Source organism: Lygodium microphyllum, chromosome 24 (assembly GCF_053477565.2).
Source record: "Lygodium microphyllum isolate KBCC chromosome 24, Lygodium_microphyllum_v1.1.10, whole genome shotgun sequence".
Taxonomy (NCBI): domain Eukaryota; kingdom Viridiplantae; phylum Streptophyta; class Polypodiopsida; order Schizaeales; family Lygodiaceae; genus Lygodium; species Lygodium microphyllum.
In genome coordinates, this window is record NC_141158.1 from 19,937,854 (window position 1) to 19,958,007 (window position 20,154).

Genomic DNA, 20,154 nt, shown 5'->3' on the forward strand with positions numbered 1-20,154 from the left:
TCTAGTAGAGAAAACTTGAGTGCAATGTTACCAAGTCAAGAAACTAATGGGCTTCTGAGTGATCCATAGTACAATAGAGTGGGAGTTACGCAAACTACATGTAGGATTAATAAATGAACTTGTAGAACAACAAAGCTTCAATGATTGCAAGTGATTTGCAATGGTAACTGACGGCATACTGTGCTGATTGTTGTAGCTTAGGATTCTCTTCAATCAAACAAGATCTTTCCTGGTATTAGGAGGTGATATCATAGAACCTTGACGAGGTGCACCAAAATCTTTTAACAAACACATTCAAGTCTGTGTAACAGCTCTATCTTTCAATGCTAGTATTCTAGCCATTCGGCTCTTGTTTCTCCATCCTTTTGAAGATCCGTTTCATGCTTGTAATGTCCTTTCTTAAAATTAGTGTATCCTAGTATTCTAGGATAAAAAGAAGGTTGATTCTTGTTTTTTCATGGAATGCTAATGTACAAGGATTTGAAATGACACCCAGCAGCTCTAGAGAATGAATCTAAACACATTGCCATCTTTAGAAGTTGAAGGATGGTCGGCATTTTGGTCAATGTTCCCTAAAACATGGCACATGCACTAAATGTTTCCCTCTGAAGATTTGAGTTTATTGACTGTTGGCAATTTAATTATATTCATGTCTCCAGTCTTTATTTGGCATTCAAAATTGCTGGTTCAGGTAGGGGCATAACAAGGGAAAGCTGATATGCTGTCTTTCTCTTTGCAGAATTCACAGCAAATACCTGGTCCCTTTCTTGTGGTGGTTCCTCTCTCTACTATTGCAAATTGGGCAAAAGAGTTTAGGAAATGGCTTCCAGACATGAATGTTGTTGTTTATGTTGGCAATCGTGCAAGTCGCGAGGTATTTCTGGGAGGTAGTTTCACCAGTGTAATAGGTGTATTTGCTATAGCTTGACCTGGAGGACAACATGTTTTCAAAAATAAGATATGACTACATCATATATGTAAAACCAGTTTAAGTGAATAGGGCAGTTGTTTTCTGTTTGAGGAGCTATTTCATTTAATAAATGGTATAGTGACTGTTAAAGTTTCTAGTCTGTGGATCAGCTTTCTACATGCAATGCTAAAAAAATAAATAGCCTAAAATAACACCGTTAAAGTGCACAGTGTAGTTTCATGAAGACAGTCTATTAATTCTAATGTATAGACAGGTTGTAGAATGATATTTAGAAATCTCAGCGTTCTATATAGCACAAATTAGGCACTTTTATTCTGTTTTCAGACTTATGTTAATGTTGGTGATGGTGTGCTGAGGACTATTTCTGCAGATTTTAGCTTGGTACTCTTTAAGTACCGTGTGTGGATTTTCATTTCAGGCTTAGTATTGGTATGCAGGTATGCCAGAATTATGAGTTCTATACTCACAAGAAAAGCGGCCATCCTATCAAATTTAACACACTACTGACTACCTACGAGGTGATACTAAAGGACAAAGTGGTTTTATCCAAAATAAAGTGGGTATATTTGATGGTGGATGAAGCCCACCGATTGAAGAATAGTGAGGCAGCTTTGTACACATCATTGTCTGTAAGTACAATTGCCTACTGCTGTCGTTTTATATGTTTCCAGCTGTTGTTGACTTATCTGATGTATTATGCAGGAGTTCAGTACTAAAAACAAGGTTCTTATTACGGGAACACCTTTGCAGAACAGTGTCGAGGAGCTATGGTTTGCTTTTCTTTTTTGTTAAACAACTGCTATGCATGTTGAAACAGTTACGATACCTTTGATCTCTTTTTTCATGCTACAATTGTGGCTATATGTAGGGCTCTTTTGCATTTCTTAGATGCTGAAAAGTTTGGGAACAAGGAGGAGTTTGTGGAGAGATACAAGAATTTGAATAGTTTTGATGAAGTGGAGGTTGCTCTACACCTTTTATCTAATATTCCATCATGCTGTGAGAGAGTTTGGAGTGTCCTGAGGATCCGTTTTGCTTGCGTTTTGCTTTTTAATTTACAGCTTGCAAACTTGCACAAGGAGCTTCGACCGCATCTTTTAAGAAGAGTTATTAAAGATGTAGAAAAATCTTTGCCACCAAAGATAGAACGCATCTTGCGTGTGGGGATGTCTCCGCTTCAAAAGCAGTTGAGATTGCTCAACATATAGTTGTGGCTTTCAACTATCGTCAGTTGTTAATGTGCTAATAATTTGACTGTAGTGTTTATTTAATAAATGCAATGTCTCTGTACTGAAGGTATTACAAATGGATTCTGGAGAGAAATTTTCAAGACCTTAACAAAGGGGTTCGTGGGAATCAGGTCAGTTATATAGGCCTGGCTATTTATGATTTTGTTATAATGATAGCTGTGCCAGTGTCACAGCAAGGTCTTTTCTTATCTTTATTTGGCCTAGGGATATTGCAAGTCTCAACAAAGAAACCCATCAAATCTACATTGGTTGGCAGGTTCATGTTAAGTCTTTCTTGACTGCATTGAACAAACGATTAACTTTTCTACACTAATGGGATTTTGAATTTGATAGGACGTTTTGTATTGGCTGCAATTGATGGGGGTTTCAATCGACAAGCACTTTGAAATTTTTGTCGATATGTTTTTATCAGATTTCACCATAGAGTTTGGTGGTATGTTAGTATGCTTAGCTCTAGCAGGAAAATTAGTCAAAGGGACCTCACTAAGCTAAGACACTGGCTTAGCCACTGACTTTGTATTTGCAAACATATTTCTTTCATATGTTTAATATACTATCTCTTCACATCTAAGGAGTTTGAACATCAAGTTGGGATTGCTAAAACCCATCCTAATATGCAAGAATTCCTATGCCAAAGTAAATGCTACAACAGAAAAGGGATGACTAATGGATGGGAATCATAGCTAGGAAATGCAAAACTTTTACAGAGTGGAAATGCCATGTCAGGAACTGAGTACATCCTCGTTGAAGAAAGAGTTACAAGTCCATGTACATGAAGTATTATAAGCACAAGGTGGTTGCTCTCAAGCGAGACTGCCTTCTAGTACAATGGCTAACAAAAAGGCTAGCTAGTAGCTAGTAGTACCAAATTGTATGAGCAATCCTAAATAAAAGGCGTTAAGATCCTAAATGCCTAAGGTGGCCGCTTGAGACCGCCGCCTACGTGCCCTTGAGAAAATGTATCTTTCGTGATCAAGAGATCTTGGACAATTGTGAGGCAAATGAGAGGGTATAAGGATAAAAGAGAGTGAAACACGCAAAGGATTTGGTGAGGACTTCTGCATGTTCCTTCATGCTAGGAAAAAGGGGGGGGGGGGGGGTGGGCTCCTCGAACTATGCTAGTGGCCCTGTCAATGCTTGGTGCCGCCCTCAAGCTGGCACCAATGATCGTGCATGCTATGCTGACATGTGCACTTTGGAGAAGAGTGAGTTTGTGCAATAGCATTGTTGCTTCCCATGTGTGCCACTTGCACTTTGTGAGTGTTGCCTCTCTTAAGAGTAGCATGAGCTCTTTAGGTAAGACCTCCATGATTAGAAAAAGAAAAACATTGTAAATTATTGTAGAGAAAAATCAAAAAATTTGGAACCCTCAATCCAATTGCTCCTTGCCTGTCTTAGAGAGTTATGTTGGATACTAATTGTAAGACATTGAACCCTAATTTGCACAACTCAAGAGAAAATGAGAGAACCCAAAAAGGTGGAAGAGATCTTCAAATGATCGTGCATGCTATGCTAACATGTGCACTTTGGAGAAGAGTGAGTTTGTGCAATAGCATTGTTGCCTCCCATGTGTGCCACTTGCACTTTGTGAGTGTGGCCTCTCTTAAGAGTAGCATGAGCTCTTTAGGTAAGACCTCCATGATTAGAAAAAGAAAAACCTTCTAAATTATTTTAGAGAAAAATCAAAAAATTTGGAACCCTCCAATCCAATTGCTCCTTGCCTGTCATAGAGAGTTATGTTGGATACTAATTGTAAGACATTGAACCCTAATTTGCACAACTCGAGAAAATGAGAGAACCCAAAAAGGTGGAAGAGATCTTCAAATGATCGTGCATGCTATGCTAACATGTGCACTTTGGAGAAGAGTGAGTTTGTGCAATAGCATTGTTGCTTCCCATGTGTGCCACTTGCACTTTGTGAGTGTTGCCTCTCTTAAGAGTAGCATGAGCTCTTTAGGTAAGACCTCCATGATTAGAAAAAGAAAAACCTTGTAAATTATTGTAGAGAAAAATAAAAAAATTTGGAACCCTCCAATCCAATTGCTCCTTGCCTCTCATAGAGAGTTATTTTGGATACTAATTGTAAGACATTGAACCCTAATTTGCACAACTCAAGAGAAAATGAGAGAACCCAAAAAGGTGGAAGAGATCTTCAAATTTTTATTGTAACAATTACAACATGTTGGGTATGGAGCTCGCATGTGTGACTAGTAGACAATGGCGAATGGAACTCCATGTGGAGAGAGAGGGAGGGAGGGAGGGAGAATCACCCATGACAAAGCCTTGACGAGCCATGGCAAGGCAATGTAGGTCATTCCAAAGCTGACGATGTTTTTGTGTAGTAGAAGGAGCTTACACGCCCACCAGCCACAAAACCTCTCCCTCATATAGTATTTCCAGAATTATAAATCGGCCTTGAGAGTCCTAAGACACCAACGATGGTTATAGGGAGGATTTGACAACCAACATAACTCCAGATTCATGTGGAGCTCGACCATTAAAAAAACTGCATAATCCTTATTGACATAAGTAGATTCGGCCAAAGCGTGTTGTTTATGCTCCACAACACAAAAAACATCCCAATTTCCAGCTAACACAACTTTCCACAACTGATATTGCTTATTGCCCGAAGAACTACATTTCACATTCCACAAAGCAATTCTCATAATAAATCACAAATGAGAAAAACAACTGAACCACCACTTTCCCTTTCCCTTTCCTTTTTACATCCATAGCTTTAGTTGATTGGAATCTCTCCATCTCATTTTGGTTACATTGACAAGATTTTCCCTTTACAAACTAGCAATTGAAGCACGAGAAGGAAATTGCTGTTGTTGTGAACAGAAAACATCCCGAGGAGGCAAAAGCCTCCCATGCGCATCAAAGCGCAAAGCAGAATCAGAAGGCCTTTTATCATCCACTGTCAGTGCACGTGAAGATCGAGGTTTCATGTAAAACCCCCTACCTTTGCGTCGAAAGGTCTTGAGTGATTGGGTGTGGCGGTGGGTGGGCAGGAGTCAAATGAGAATCCTATCAGTCATTACGTCTAACCACAGAAACCCAAGAATCCTCCTGAGGAGACAAATTCCGCCTAACCTCGAAGGAAAAGTCTTGACTTGGTTAGTAATTAGGTCAAACCGGAATGGATGGATTTAATGGAGGTTGATATTTCTGAAGATGAAGTGGAAGAAGTGCTGTGTCACTTACCTTGAAGGAAAAGTCCTGGTTGGGATAGGCTTCCTAATGAGTTGTTTTCAGCCCATGTGGAGCAGCTTAAGGACCCTTTAACTCGTGTGTGTCAACAAGTATGGAATTCTGGTAAGATGCCTTCAAACGGGAAGATTGCTGTCATTCGGTTGTTGCCCAAGGCTCCTTCTCCAACCTCTTTGAAACAATGGAGACCCATTTTTGTCATGTGTTCTTTATATAAAATCTTCTCCAAAATCATTGCCAACAAATTGCAAAAAGTATTTGCGCACTTGGTTCTTCCACGTCAATACGGTGTCATTAAAGGTTGGAATATATTGCACAACATTTTGAATGTTCAATAGGGAATTGACTATGACAAAGCTTCAGGCCAACAGGTTGTTATGCTTCAACTTGATATTGAGAAGGCATTTGATCATGTTAATTGATATTTTTTGCGGCAATTAATCAAGTAGTGGATGCGTGGTGGGTCATTTTGTTTCGTGATGTCAAATGTGAGCGCTTGGGTGATCTTCAATGTGTTGCTAGAGTTCTTCATTTGATGCTAGAGGGCTCCAAGGCAAAAAGCCCCAAATTTTGATGGACAAATTTGAAGAAACCGGGCTCAGATTTGAAAATCTCCAAATGCGTGTGTACAGCCCCTTACAACCAATGCTTAAACATTAATTGACTAAGGTTTGATTAAAAACCTTAGCCCTATGATTACAAAGCCGTGGGCTGATGGAGAGCTCGATTGGTCAATCGGACAGCAATGCAGGCAGGAAGACTTGCTGCCAGGTCATGATGTGGCTGAGGCTGGATCAGACTTAGCAGATGTCGTGGAACGGGCGGTGATATGCACAATAGGCAGGTGACGACAACCGTCATGTTGACCAGTGCGAGAGGACACGATGACTAATAATGACTGCTGGTTCATGCAGCCTGGAGGTGACTGGGTGAGAGAAATGGTAGGGAGGTGAAGGAGATGTTGTTGACATGGTGATGGGACAGGCACTGCCTGGCAAGAGCAATCACAATGCAGGTCTGGTAGTGCAATGGGATGAAGTGGGAGTGCAAGCTTGGTAGGAAGAGCAGAACCAGGGTACATGCCTTTCTTCTTCAACTACTACTACTACTACTACTTTTTCTCCCTCCTCTTCCTCAGGTTTCAACTTCCTCTTTAGTTGTTGCTGCTGCTGTATCATGAATAGCAGGTCATGGGATGTGCATGTGGGCTGTTTGTTCACTCCTTAGGGACAGATCAGATTGCTTGCTCTGATGCCATTGTTGGGTATGGAGCTTGTGTGTGTGACCAGCAGACTATGGCAGATGGAACTCCATTTGAGAGAGAGAGAGAGAGAGAGAGAGGTGTGTGTTTACGTCCCCAAAAGGCCAAGATGGCCTATGCGACAAAGAAATGAGTACATTATCTTGATTGGAGAACAACAATGGAAGTGAAAAGGATTAACTATGACTATTGCAAGTATAGGCAACCATCATGTACAAAATGATCTCTTGATGATCCTACCCCGATCAATATGACTCTAGAAACAATGTACCCTTGGAGAGAGAGAGAGAGAGAGAGAGAGAGAGAGAGAGAGAGAGAGAGAGAACATTTGCAAGTACACACAAACTGAAATATAGATTGATAATAATATGTGAGATGCAAGTAAAAGTGATAGGGCTTGCATGTATAGGCTAAGCTGTGTACCTAACCCTTTGACCCTTATTTAATGCCAAGTGGTGTAAAGGATGGTCACACCTAAACACGCACTCTTACAAACAATAATGTGTGTTCACACATGGGGATGAATAATAGGGATCTGTATGTCAAGTAAGTGTGGAGCGATGGAAGGAAAGTAATGAAGCTGCTGTATACACAGAGACCTGTACAAAAGAGCAAAAACACTTGAACTTATAAATAATGAACTCAGGAAAGAGATCCATATAACAAAGCACAAGAGTGTGTACAACTACACAGGCTATTGGCAACTACACGCACTCTTACAAACAATATTGTGTGTTCACACATGGGGATGAATAATAGTTAGCAATAGGAATATGTATGCCAAATAGGTGTGGAGTAATGGAAGCAAAGTAATGAAGCTGCTGTATACATAGAGAACTGTACAAAAGAACAAAAACACATGAACTCATAAATAATGAACTCAGGAAAGAGAACCATATAACATAGCACAAGAGTGTGTACAACTACACAGGCTATTGGCTCATCCTGGCTTCCTCACAATCATCTGAACATGGGCAGTATCCTGTTGCATTATGCTGGGGAGTTGCATGTGTTTGGAGCAAGCAGTTGTAGAGGTTGGTCATTCATGTGAGCAGGATGATCCCGCATGCATGGATAATGGGATCATGCGGGATGATGAATTGATTTTGGCCCCTTTTGTTATTGTCTGGCAGGTATATGACTGCCTGGTGAGAACTTGAAACTTAAACTAAAATCGGTCCACCAGCTGCTGATATACTTGTTGATGTGGTGATTATGGACAGGTAGAAGCAATCCTTTTAGCAGTAGGAGATGATATGTACAGCAAGAGACTGTGGGGAGGGGTTGGTTGCAGATGTGGGTAGGATGATCTTTCATGTATGGAATAGTGGAATCATGTGGGATGTTGACTCCCTTTTTGTAAAGTTGGGTGGGTATATGACTGCCTAACGAGAATTTTTGAAAGTTAGACTAAGTTTTGTATTAGCTGGTGCTGTTTTCAAAGGAATAGTTTTGGCATTAAGTTTTTCTCTGTACTTAAAGCCTCTACAAGATGGAGTTAAATTACTACATAGGCAGCCTCTGTAGCGATCTCTGGTAGATGTGGGAGCACCCATAGGTGGTATTACATACTTTTGCTTCACTTTAAACCTTCTTGGGTTTGCATTTAGAGTCTGAACAGTATGGTAATCTCTTGTCAGAGGTGCACATTTCAGACACCTGTCCACTTATGATTATTTAGACTTTGTATTTTTGGTCCAGAGTTTGAAGCATGGGGCTATTTCTTCTAATGGCTCCAAAGAGGGTTTTTGCAGTTTTGATTGGGGGCTAGAGGCTATTTATTTTGGTGCCTCAAATTGCTTATAATCTTTTCAAGTCCATAAACTTAAAAGAAAATCCACAATCAACATTGAGCTGGATTTTGAAGTTATCCTGCCAGTGGCACCGCACAGTGAGCAAAAGAATGTCTCAGAAAGGTATTGGCTACACTGGCCAGCTCCATCACTCAGGAGATTTGGTGTGAGGGTCCTAGGAGGAGAGGAGAGCAGGCTTTTGCAAGTGCCAATGTAGCTTTTGAGTGCACAGTATGTTTGTTAACATCAGTAGCAGCAACAATGTTGTATTCTCTGGTAGGTGGTTCTACCAGCAAGCACTTTTCCAGTTTAGAGATGGGGCACTGAGGGGCTGTTTATATTTTTTCACCTGAGATACTCTTAGTAAGTCCACTCCAATCAATGCAATGAAGAGCTTGCAACATCAAAAGTTGAAAATGTCTCCTTTCTTTATTTTCTGTACTGTGGTTGGAACGTTATGTCTATACCATGCCTGGAACAGCTTCTAAGCTGAAATATTTGCAGGTTTCTCTTCTGAATATTGTTGTTGAGCTGAAAAAATGCTGCAATCATCCTTTCCTTTTTGAAAGCGCTGATTATGGATATGGAGGGGATGCATCCATGAATGACAACAGCAAGGTTCAGCGTTTGGTCTTGAGCAGTGGGAAGCTGGTAATCCTTGACAAGTTACTATTACGATTACGGGAGACCAGACATCGAGTTCTTATTTTCTCACAGGTGCATTTTAATTGCTTTACAATGTTAGCATGAATAGCACTGATGGAAGCTTATATTTGTATATTAGGTATAATTCTAGACCTACTGAAATGATTTTTGTAATTCCCACATGCTGTGCTCTAAAGCTTAATAAGTTGGGTCATTGCCTGACATGTTTTGCTGCGTTTCAGATGGTTAAAATGCTAGACATCTTAGCCGACTATCTGAGCCTAAGGGGGTTTCAATTTCAACGGTTGGATGGCAGCACACGGGCTGATTTGCGGCACCAAGCAATGGAACACTTCAATGCTCCTGGAAGTGATGATTTTTGTTTTCTCCTCTCTACTCGGGCTGGTGGACTGGGTATAAACCTTGCAACGGCTGATACTGTGATAATATTCGATTCTGACTGGAATCCTCAAAATGATCTTCAGGTGATTGCTTAGTCTTCCTTCTAAAACAGAAGCATAGTTTACCAATGTTGATTTTTTATGAACTGTCTTGGTCCTGAAAGCTTCTTTTCTCTTGTTTTTTAAACAATGGACTCAGATTAATTTTTTTCAAGGTTGGAATAGTGTCTTGGAGATCTCATTCTATAAATAAACTGTTTACATGTTATTGCAGGCAATGAGTCGAGCACATCGAATTGGGCAGCAAGAGGTTGTGAATATCTACAGATTTGTAACCAGTAAAAGTGTGGAGGAAGACATTTTGGAACGTGCAAAAAAGAAGATGGTAAGAAGCCTAGTGATAATTTACTTAGTTATGAAAAGGTAAAAGCGTCTGGAATAAGGATTCTCATCCTCAAAGGATCTGCAGGTTCTTGATCATTTGGTGATTCAAAAATTAAATGCACAAGGCAGGTTAGAGAAAAGAGAGACCAAGAAGGGAACATCCATGTTTGACAAGGTACTATAAGAAGGGTTTTATGGTGGTAACAGTTATACTTGTCATGCTCATCGTGTGCGTGCTTATTTATTTCTTTCATGGTTTTCTTTATCTTTTCTCTTTGCCTGTGGAAGCTTGGTTACAAGATAGGACAATTAAGGGTGGTCGCTTTATATACATGAAGTTGTGGTTGCTTTGAATATCATAGACTTGCATTCAATTGCTTGTTTCTATGAGCTTGTTATTGAGAGGTGCATGATGCGAGTGTATATGTAGTCTCCTCAACATTAGTTTTAACAATTGTTACAGCAAACACCTTAAAGACTAAAGACTTGATGGTAATACTCAGATCACACATGACACACTAGATGTAGGGTGATGAAGGTTAATACCTTGCTAGCATAGACTTTGATTAAGAAGAATTGATTGTGATGAAGGTTAATACCTTGCTAGCATAGATTTCGAATAAGAAGAATTGTTGGCTGTACAAGAGTATTGTTTTTTCCAGACATGCATTTCTTTCATTCATTAGACCGGCATAAAATAAAAGGTGTATTTGCTTTAATGCCTGCACTGAATACGGGCATGAGCTATGACATTCTAAACCCAGTTCACATACCTTTGAAAGACAAACTGTTATTAAATTTGCAGTGTTTTTATTTTACTGCAATTTGGTACTCCAGAATGCTACATGTTGCCGAGAGGGCGGCAATCTGATCATCAATGGCTTGCTTAACATTGGGAGGAGAAAAGAAGGACCAAATGACACACTTCCTTTGTAGCTATCTTCAAAATCTTTGTAAGCTGTAGCAATTAAAGCTGAAGAAAGCTGACAAGCCTCTACGAGAACCTTCAAGCATCTCTAGCCATTCTAAAAACTCAAATCTAGCTCAAACCAACCTTAAACACTCGTGAACTCAACTCCAGCACACTCAAAAGACTAGATGGGCAATTCTAGCTCAAACCTACCTCGAACACTCGTGAACTCAACTCCACCACTCTCAAATATAAGGTAGTAAATATGCAAACACATGGACACACTTCTCATTCACTCCATGATACAAGCAAAGAAAACCTTGTGCGAGCTTGTATTAACTTCAGGTCAATAAACTTATCCTCTTGATTACACCTTCTCATTGTTTGTTCTCTTGTTTGCTGTCATCTCTAGATTGACTTATGAGGTACTTATTTATAGGTTACACCTCCCTCTATGGCTTTGCAAGTTCGCATGTCTTATAAAAATGTGAAGGCAAAACATGAAGAAAAAACACTTAACTTAATTTACTAAAGGTAAAAGATCAAAGCTTTACCTTTTTCAAAAGAATTTATATTTGCTTACTCTTCTTATGGCAAGAATAGCAACAAGGTCTAGACAAAGATCTAAAATTGACAAGAAACACATTGCTATGAGTAGCCTTGTACATCAACAAATGGAGTATGGCTAGTACATCATTGCCATATTCCATTTGTTTTTTTTTTTGGGGGGGGGGGGGGGGACCATTGTCATAGTCTGCTACAATAAAGGAGCTTTTGCTTCATGCTCGATAAAAGGAAGGAGAGAGGTGGCCATAGCCATACTACAATAAATGAGTTTTTGCTCGATGCTCAATAGAGGAGGGAATCACCATCATTGTACTACAATAAATGAGTTTTTTTCTCAATGCTCATTAAAAGGAGGACTACTTGTTGCTCTAAGGCATAGTTTTATGGGACGACATTCTCTAGCTTCTTGTCATAGTTCCATTCCACCCTTGTAGTGCCCTAGTTTTGGCCCATGTTAGAGGCCCTTTTATGGTAACAAGGGACAATAATTTCTCTCCCCATCCTTGTTCTTGTCCTCATCTCAAACTATGCCTTGTCACTATGCTTTGAGGTAAGCTATGCTGACATGACAATCCAAATATCTCAGTAAGGTAGTTAACGTGCACACAAAATGCAACACAAGCTGTACTCACGACATTAAATTCATTGAACAATTGCTTTTCTTACTTCATCCTTGAGTATATTGCTGAGCACAACAATAATTCATAAGGGGGGAAGTGTTACATCCTTGATATCTAGGATGGGTGTCTACTACAACATTGGTCACAACCTTGGGTTATGAGTGACTTGCACTAAGGATACTTTTGTGAGAGAGTGCAACGGAAGAGAAACACAAACACAAAGAGAAGAGCGCGTGCACATACACACACACACACACACACACACACACAGAACAGAAGATGAAGGAAGAATATTGCACTAAGTAAAGAAGAATGTTGATACACAATGGAGATGGACTGATTAGTCCCTGCACACGACCCAAAGTGCCAGTGACGGCACCGGATCAAGCTGATGACGATGGCAACACCAATCATGGAGAGTCAGAGTGTGTACTTGCAAATGGAAAATTGAAGATTGAAGATTGAAGAGTGTGTGTGTTTGCCGAGTGGGGGATGTAACTATAAATAGCCAAAACACCAAAATCTGGCCGATTTGCTCTTGTATGGGGCGGCTGTCCAACAATAAATGCTAGTCACTAAAGAGAAAAATGTTAGAAAAATAGGGGAGACCTCGGAAAAATCCCAAATGACAAGGACAATGTTTGGCAGGTGTAGGTAGACTGGGGAAAGTAGAAACTGGCCTAGAAATGCACATGCTAGGAGCTCCTATGTCTCTATCAAACTCTGACAGGAGCTCACCACTAGGAGATGACAAATTGACATGACTAACATAGGCAGGCTAACGACTTTAGGGTTGGGACAATTGAGTCTCATCATTAGAACTCAAGGCACAATTCATTCATTGTATTATCACTACACTTTCACTCTAGGCCCAATGGTTGTCACGTCTGTACATTGGGACAATATGGATCGATGGTATGAAACACTAGCTTTTGGGACATAAGTGCAACCAAGCAAGGCCCCCCTCGCCCCCCCCGGCCACAAACCCCCGCCCGCGGCCTAGTGTTTCTTTGTTTTACGGCCAATGGAAACCATGAGTGGAAATAGATTAACTTAACTTATGCCGTTGATACAAAACCAATCAAGTAACCTGCAGGTGGCAATTGTTATATAGACGTCACCGTTTTTGAAAGGAAAAGAAAGAGCTTGCATTTGGTCATTTTTTTGCCGGATTTGTCTTTTGCCCAAATAGGTATTTTTCCGGTGAAAAAAAAAATCGTAGACCGGATTTTCACACTCAACTAAATACTTGTCATAAAACAATTTGATGGGATTTGCTTTGTCCTATAGTCAAGAGCCAATTTGGATTCAAGTGAAACATATTGAGCAATGCCTTCTAGTCGTGTGGCTTCCTTAATTGGGAGAATCACTTTACTTATACTATTCTTCTTTCAAATCACTAATGTGGAACACATGATGAACTCGGGATTTTCGGAGGTAAATCCAATTGGTAAGAGATGCTACTAATCATCTTGGTGATTTGAAATGGCCCTTAATACCACAAAGATCACTTATAGCACTTGCTTGTAGTCATTGAATTGGAGTCCAATGTAGACCCACATGCCCTCTTGGAGCTCTCAAGGAGTGAAATTTTAGTTAGCATAAAATGTGGCATGATCTTGGATTATTTTAGGGCTTTTCTAGGCAATTGTTAACATTTTATGCATATTTTGTGATACTTCAACTATGGACTCTATATAGTTACTCCTTTGAGCTTGATGACAATTAGTGGTTTCAGCTCATTACCATATATCAAGATAAACAAGCTATATCCAATAGTAGAATGCTTAGTATTGTTATAAGCAAACTTAAAATGTGGAACACAACACTCCCAACCAAATTTTTAATGGGAGTCATTTATGTAACTTATCGTCCTTGGTTTGTTTTGCACTTTTAGTTTGTCCATCAAATTTAGGATGTTCCAAGGAAGACACATATAAGCAGTCTTTAGTTTTTAGAAGACAAGTGAACTTAGAATCACGGTCATTGAATATTTCACTGTGCAAATTGTAAAGTTTACAAGATGCTCGATATGGCAGAATGCTTAGTATTGTTATAAGCAAACTTAAAATGTGGAACACAACACTCCCAACCAAATTTTTAATGGGAGTCATGTATGTAGCTTATCCTCCATGGTTTGTTTTGCACTTTTAGTTTGTCCATCAAATTCAGGATGTTCCAAGGAAGACACATATAAGCAGTCTTCAGTTTTTAGAAGACAAGTGAACTTAGAATCACGGTCATTGAATATTTCACTGTGCAAATTGTAAAGTTTACAAGATGCTCGATATGGCTAAACACTTAATGTCTATTGTATTTGGAACCACCAAGTGCTTGAGTCAATTGCAATCATGACCCGATGCGCCTGAGCATTGTATATTTAGTAGTCATTTACTTCATTGTTCATTGTGTTCACTATCTCTGAGTTACCCTAAACCTAAATGTCTTCTTAATTTATTAGTTAGTGCTTTGTCATATGATTGGTTTGTGTTTTCTACGTTTAGAGGAGAGCATTTCTTCACACAATCCCTATTAGATCAAGGGCAATTTGATAAAAAGGCTTGTTAGTCATTTATAATAGCAAAAGGCATTGGAAAGTGAAGGAGATTGAAGCACTCTCAGTAAAAATTGGATATCTATTGTCCAAGATTAAGTCGTTGATATTTGTATTTTCAGTTTGTGTCCATTTTGTGCTTGTTATAATTACTAAGGAAGGCTGGTTTCAACAGTGCTTCATCAAGGGCTCACTATCTACAAAGTGAAATGAGTTCTTCACAATTGAAGCAAACACCACCAACATGGTGAGTAGCAAACACACTATGTAGTGAATATTGAACCTCAAATTCTCATATCTCTAGGGTCAAGGTAGAGATTATGAGCTGTAGAGTGTGTCATACTTTGAATGCATCGTGAAATGTAGTAAAGCAGCTTTTGTGTGTTGAACAATAACAAAAGGCAGCCAGAGAGGTTGGATCTGTGGGCGACATTTGGAAACAATAGAAGATTGTGCAGGAAGTGTAGGCGACAGTTGGAGGAGAGAGAAACTCAAGAAATGCAGATTTTGGATGATGGTGATAGTGTTAGACTGATGGCGATAGCTCTAGATGATGACCTCAGTAGCAAACGTAGGGTGCAGATTGCAGGTGATAGCTTCAGGGTATTGGACGAGAGTTTCTAGTTGCAGGCGACAACTCCAAGATGTAGGCAAAAACTCACAAGTGGAGTTGGAGACTAGAATGTTAAAATATCAGAGTGGCAGCATAGGAAAGTGTGCGCAAGAGGGAGAAGAGAGCTCAAAGTACAAGAACAAAATCTTGCTTAGTAAGTTGCTCACAAGTACAACTGGGGTGCTTTCTCTCACTTGAGAATGAGCCATCGGGCGATTTAAATGGCCTTTGGATGGGTAGCTAGGGCTAGGGTTTCCCCTGCCCTCCAGTCCATTCACACTCATCTACCCTTATCCACCCTTGGATATAGTGGGTTCACATGCTTATCTCTCAACACCACCACACACGCCGGCCTACCCTTTTCCTCTCCCCTCCCCAAAAAAGAAAAAGAAAAAGAGAAAAAGCTAGAATGGCATTGGATTATAAGACATGTTAATGTTTGCCCCCATCCTCAATTAAATGGGTTGCCTTTATGAATCATGGTAGAAGAGTGGTTATAGGTAGAGGATTTATAGATTTTGAAGAGTCGATCATCAGGTGTTGTGGAGACATACTTATATCCAATTCTTTTGGTATCTCAGGGGTATTAGGGCATTTACTAGTTAGTAGTGATATGCCCTGTCTTCTTATATTTGTTGCATTTTATTTTGTTAGGATATTTTTTTCAAGAATTGCTTACAACACGTCTCTCTTTATTGCAAAATGAGCACTTAGTGGAAACGGTACGACCCAAGAGTTGCTCACAGGTTGTTGAAGTAGATGCTTGAGTAGTGTTGCCTTCTTTCTAATTTTTTTCTCCTCATCTAAACAAGATTGGATGGTTCTTTCTAGGGTCGGGTTAGGGATATTTGTAAGAGTAGTTACAAGGGTTGGGAACACCTTTTTTACAGTTTTCAAGAGAATGGCAATGGCATCTTTGTGAATTAGAGCTTGAATTGAGGATAGTTGTGCCATGAGCCCCTTCATATGAGAGATAAACTTAGCCAAGTCTTCTCCTTGCTTATACTCTAAGCTAAAACATTCGATCTTGAGGAAAATTTTTGAGTTCTTTCCTCTAGTCCCATATTGCTTTTCAAGCTCATCCCATTTCTCCTTGATAGTGGAAAGCTGGTCAATGTGATGAATCAAAGATTCATCCAGATGAAGCATGAATATGGCCTGGGCTCTTTCATCATCTTCTACATCAATATTATTGGATGGGTCAATAACAATGGTCCCTTTGATAAAGGGTAAGTAAACCCACTCTATCATTTTGTACTTCACTAATACTTGCCATGGATGAAATTCTTTTCCATCAAACTTACGGATTTTAGGTCCATAGGCCATGACCATGATAGGAAGGTCCTACCGATTGCACTACGCAATGGTAGTGTCTAATCCTTTACAATGACCAAGAAGTGCAGAAGCAAATGAAATGATGTTGACATTAATAAGAATAGGCTCAAATGTGATGTCGAACATGATGAGATAAGAGATGATGAAAAATGGTCTATGTGTTTATAGTTAACACATAGCTTTACAATGGTCAAAATGGAATGACGATACTTAAGCTCTTGATGAACATGCTTAGGGTCAGAAAACTTTCAGATTTTTGAAAGTAATCAGCAAGCAGTGATTAGCAAATTCAGTATTAGTGCTAGGAAGCACTCATTGCCAAGCATAAGTGAAGCACTTTGACATTAACCACTTGCATATCAGCTTGAGGAGTCACCTTTGGTCGAAAATGCTTTGAACTTGGAGCCTTTTGATTGAAGGCTTGGCTATGGCTGCTTGCAAACACACCGTTAGGGTTTCAGTTTGTGTGACCTCTAGAGAAGAAAATTTTGGGAGTCGTTTTGGGGTTGTTTAAGTCAGGCTAATGCATTGTGAGTGCAACATCCCCTCTCAGGCCCAAAATTGAGCCATGAGAAATAAGCACGTTTGTTTATTTTCTTGTACCCCAAGGTGCCCCATCCCAAAGTAGCCAGGGCATCTGGCAAGTGTGCATGTGGGCTGCCGAGTGACCTACCAAGACTATAGAGGCGATGGTTAGCTTTCCAAGGAGCCTAAGTGATCACCCTAGAGAGGCCAAGGCATCTGACCGAGGGTGCTCGTTGGCTATCTGAGGGCCTACCAAGTCTTGCAAAGGCAAATGGAATCAACAATGGACCTTTTTTGTTTTTTTTTGGTTGTTTTGTTAATGGCTTTATTGTAGTTTGACACAAGATTTAGCATTAAGTGAGGGTTTCAAAGTTGTCCCATTGATTCACTATGCCTCGAAGGATGGGAAATAAGGATGGATAGCCTCACTACCTTCATAAAACAAACAAAACAATCTAACAGACTACTAGGATAAGTGCCTAGGGATTCCGAAGGGTGTGTGGGTGCCAATTATATGGAGAGTCTATGGAGAGACAAGCAAAACGATGGAGGAGCAAGGAAGACAAAGCATAGCCAGCAAGCAAGCATACAGAAAAAAATGTCTTAGGAGACTACCATGTGCAATGCCATGAGTATGGTGGATCTAGAGTTGACCTTCCCAAGGGTGGCAAAAAGGGGATAAATGTGCATAGATGAACATGATGCCAATGCATGGTGTAATGCAAAGTAAGGTGCAAGTTTTCATGCTTGTGCAGAATGCGATGCAATGGTGCCCTTGTCCTCACACCCCCAAATAGAGAGTTCTCACCATTGGGTGCCCAATGCATTGGTAGGATTGGCCATTGAAATTTTGTGCTTCCCCGCTTTCTTGTTGATGTAGGAGGATATCAAGCCTTGCCTTGAATATAGGGCATCAATGTCTAGCTCTTCCCATGAGTGGTGGTTGTGGCTGTGGAGAGGCAGAGCTTGAGATGAGCTGAACTGGAATCCAAGGGAGTGGACTTGGCCAACTTCCTCAATTTCATAGATGTCAATGAGTTTATGCGGATTGGTAGAGATATATTGATGTGGACTCTCAAAACTTTGGCCTTTATAAAGGAGAGTAGCTAGGTGCTTTCTAGTAGGTCTTTATTTAGCAGTTTTTCGCTCACCAACTTTTGTCTTACATCAAGAACTTCATTTAGAACATAGTTTCTATGAGTTTTAGAGATGGTAGTTTTGGAAATGGAGAGAAATAAAGCTTTGGAGTTTTGACTATTTGAAATTTTTGTGGAAATGGAGTTTTGGAATACATTAAAAAAAAAGGAAGATATTGTGTGCGTGGATGCATGTGTGTACACAAACACATATACACGCACTTGTGTGCATGTAGAAAATGGACGAAAGAATTGGTGTTAAGTGTATTAGAGTCACTTAACAATCTTAAGGGAGTGGACATGAGTAGTTTGAAAACAAGATATATGATTCACAATTTCACATTGTCGTGCAACTTGCTAGATTGTGGAATTAGCCAGAATGACTTGCAAGTTCTTTTTTTGTGACCAAAAGGGAAAATTTTTGCCCCAAAAAATTTGGGGTCCAAAGCAGGATTTTTGCAAAATGGGATTGGCCAGAAATGGCTATTCCATTTTGGGAGCTCAAAAATGGTGTCTATGGAAGCTATGTTTAGAAGACTATACATAGATCTTAGTTGCCAAAAGCACAGGGCCCCTGTAGCATGCTCTCATGCACCTGCCAATTGCATCATACTGCTGTTTGTGTTCATTGCTTCTCTCTCTAAACATCCTGGAGTATTGGGATAATTGAAAAAAACAGACTAAGAAACCTCAGAAAAGTTGCAAGGAGAGATTTATTCACAAATATTGCTGCGAGGGTCTCCTATTTCTCGGATCAACACATTGGTCAAGCCATTCTGCATCTCTCATCACTTTGGTACCATCCTGAAGTTTTGTCCCACTAATGGCGGGTTCTTCCTTTCTTTCTTGAGCCATACAACCGAGTGCCTTGTTGTGGCTATTAACAGGTCCAGACATAGGTGGTCCACAAATACTCACATATGGTCTGGTTTAGTCACATGTACCGATATTTGGGTGTTGTGAAAGTTGTTGGTTCTAGTTGATGTCGTCTATGTTAGTGTTTGGGCTTGCACTTATCAGTCATTCCTGTTTATGATTTGTTTAAGTTTGTTGTATTCCATTAATTCCTATTTTGGTTTACATTTACAGCCTTGAAAAGGCTTAATTTGTATCATTTATTAGTTTCTAGCGGCCCCTGAGTGAGTCAGGATGCCACTCTAGACAATTCAGTGATTCATGTGCTTTAGGGCAGGGGCATTCATCTCTCCACAGTTGCTCTCATTCATTCTTCTTCATTTCCCTATCACACCTTTAGCCTCAGCCCTCTACCGTTGTTGTCCACACCCGTACCTTGGTAGATATCTTAGTTTGTGGTGCTGCCCAGCCAATCATGGTGCCTTACTAGCAGGTGATTTCATTCTGGAGGCCGCCTTCACATTGCCATCTGCTCTAGACACCACATTGCTGCATTTTTGAGTCCACACAGCTTGGCGACCTGTTCTTCATGATTTCCATTGCTATGTTTGCTGGCTTCATTCTCCTTGGGACTGCTACAACAAAGCATCTTCATCATTATTGTGTGTCTCTAGCTCTTGCTGCCACCCCAGCTCTTAGGTAACAGTTCCTAGCCATCAGCCACTTTATGAATTTTTTATTTGCAGGTTTTGGTTGCCTACAACATGTTGCACCCTCTTTTCCAGCCGTAGGCCAGATACATGCGTTTTTTTGTTTTCTTCACTCCTAAAGGGCTACCCACTAGTTGTCTTGATATCAGCCACTAGCTTGGAGAGATTTCAGCATATCCTTCATCTCTGACAGCTCCTGAGAACTATCTTTTACTTCCTCTATTGCTGTCCTTCATCTTCCAGTGTCTACTGCAACATTCCATTGTCCAGAGGATTTTGTTTCAATTCCCCAGTAGATCATCTCTTCGCCTCATCATTGACACCTCTGCTTGAAATACTGCTTTTTGAACTAGAACAGAGATGGGAGATCCAAAAGATGAACAATAGGTGTCTCAAAAGCACTTTGAGAGCTGAAGGTACTCCTAAAAACAAATGTGGAAGTCACTCCTGA

At 40.1% G+C, this 20,154-nt stretch overlaps 1 protein-coding gene across 6 annotated transcripts in view; it reads left to right on the forward strand.

The window, feature by feature from the left end:
- Window positions 1-20,154, forward strand: part of LOC148014894 (protein CHROMATIN REMODELING 5-like) — an 85,408-nt gene that overhangs the window by 49,519 nt on the left and 15,735 nt on the right. For all 6 annotated transcript variants that reach the window (XM_087665782.1, XM_087665783.1, XM_087665781.1 and 3 more), the window contains 10 exons: window positions 740-874; window positions 1,369-1,560; window positions 1,634-1,701; window positions 1,800-1,893; window positions 1,993-2,117; window positions 2,228-2,291; window positions 8,953-9,165; window positions 9,336-9,578; window positions 9,769-9,879; window positions 9,964-10,053. In XM_087665782.1, coding sequence (XP_087521908.1) covers window positions 740-874; window positions 1,369-1,560; window positions 1,634-1,701; window positions 1,800-1,893; window positions 1,993-2,117; window positions 2,228-2,291; window positions 8,953-9,165; window positions 9,336-9,578; window positions 9,769-9,879; window positions 9,964-10,053 — 1,335 coding nt within the window. The remainder of the gene's footprint in view (window positions 1-739; window positions 875-1,368; window positions 1,561-1,633; window positions 1,702-1,799; window positions 1,894-1,992; window positions 2,118-2,227; window positions 2,292-8,952; window positions 9,166-9,335; window positions 9,579-9,768; window positions 9,880-9,963; window positions 10,054-20,154) is intronic.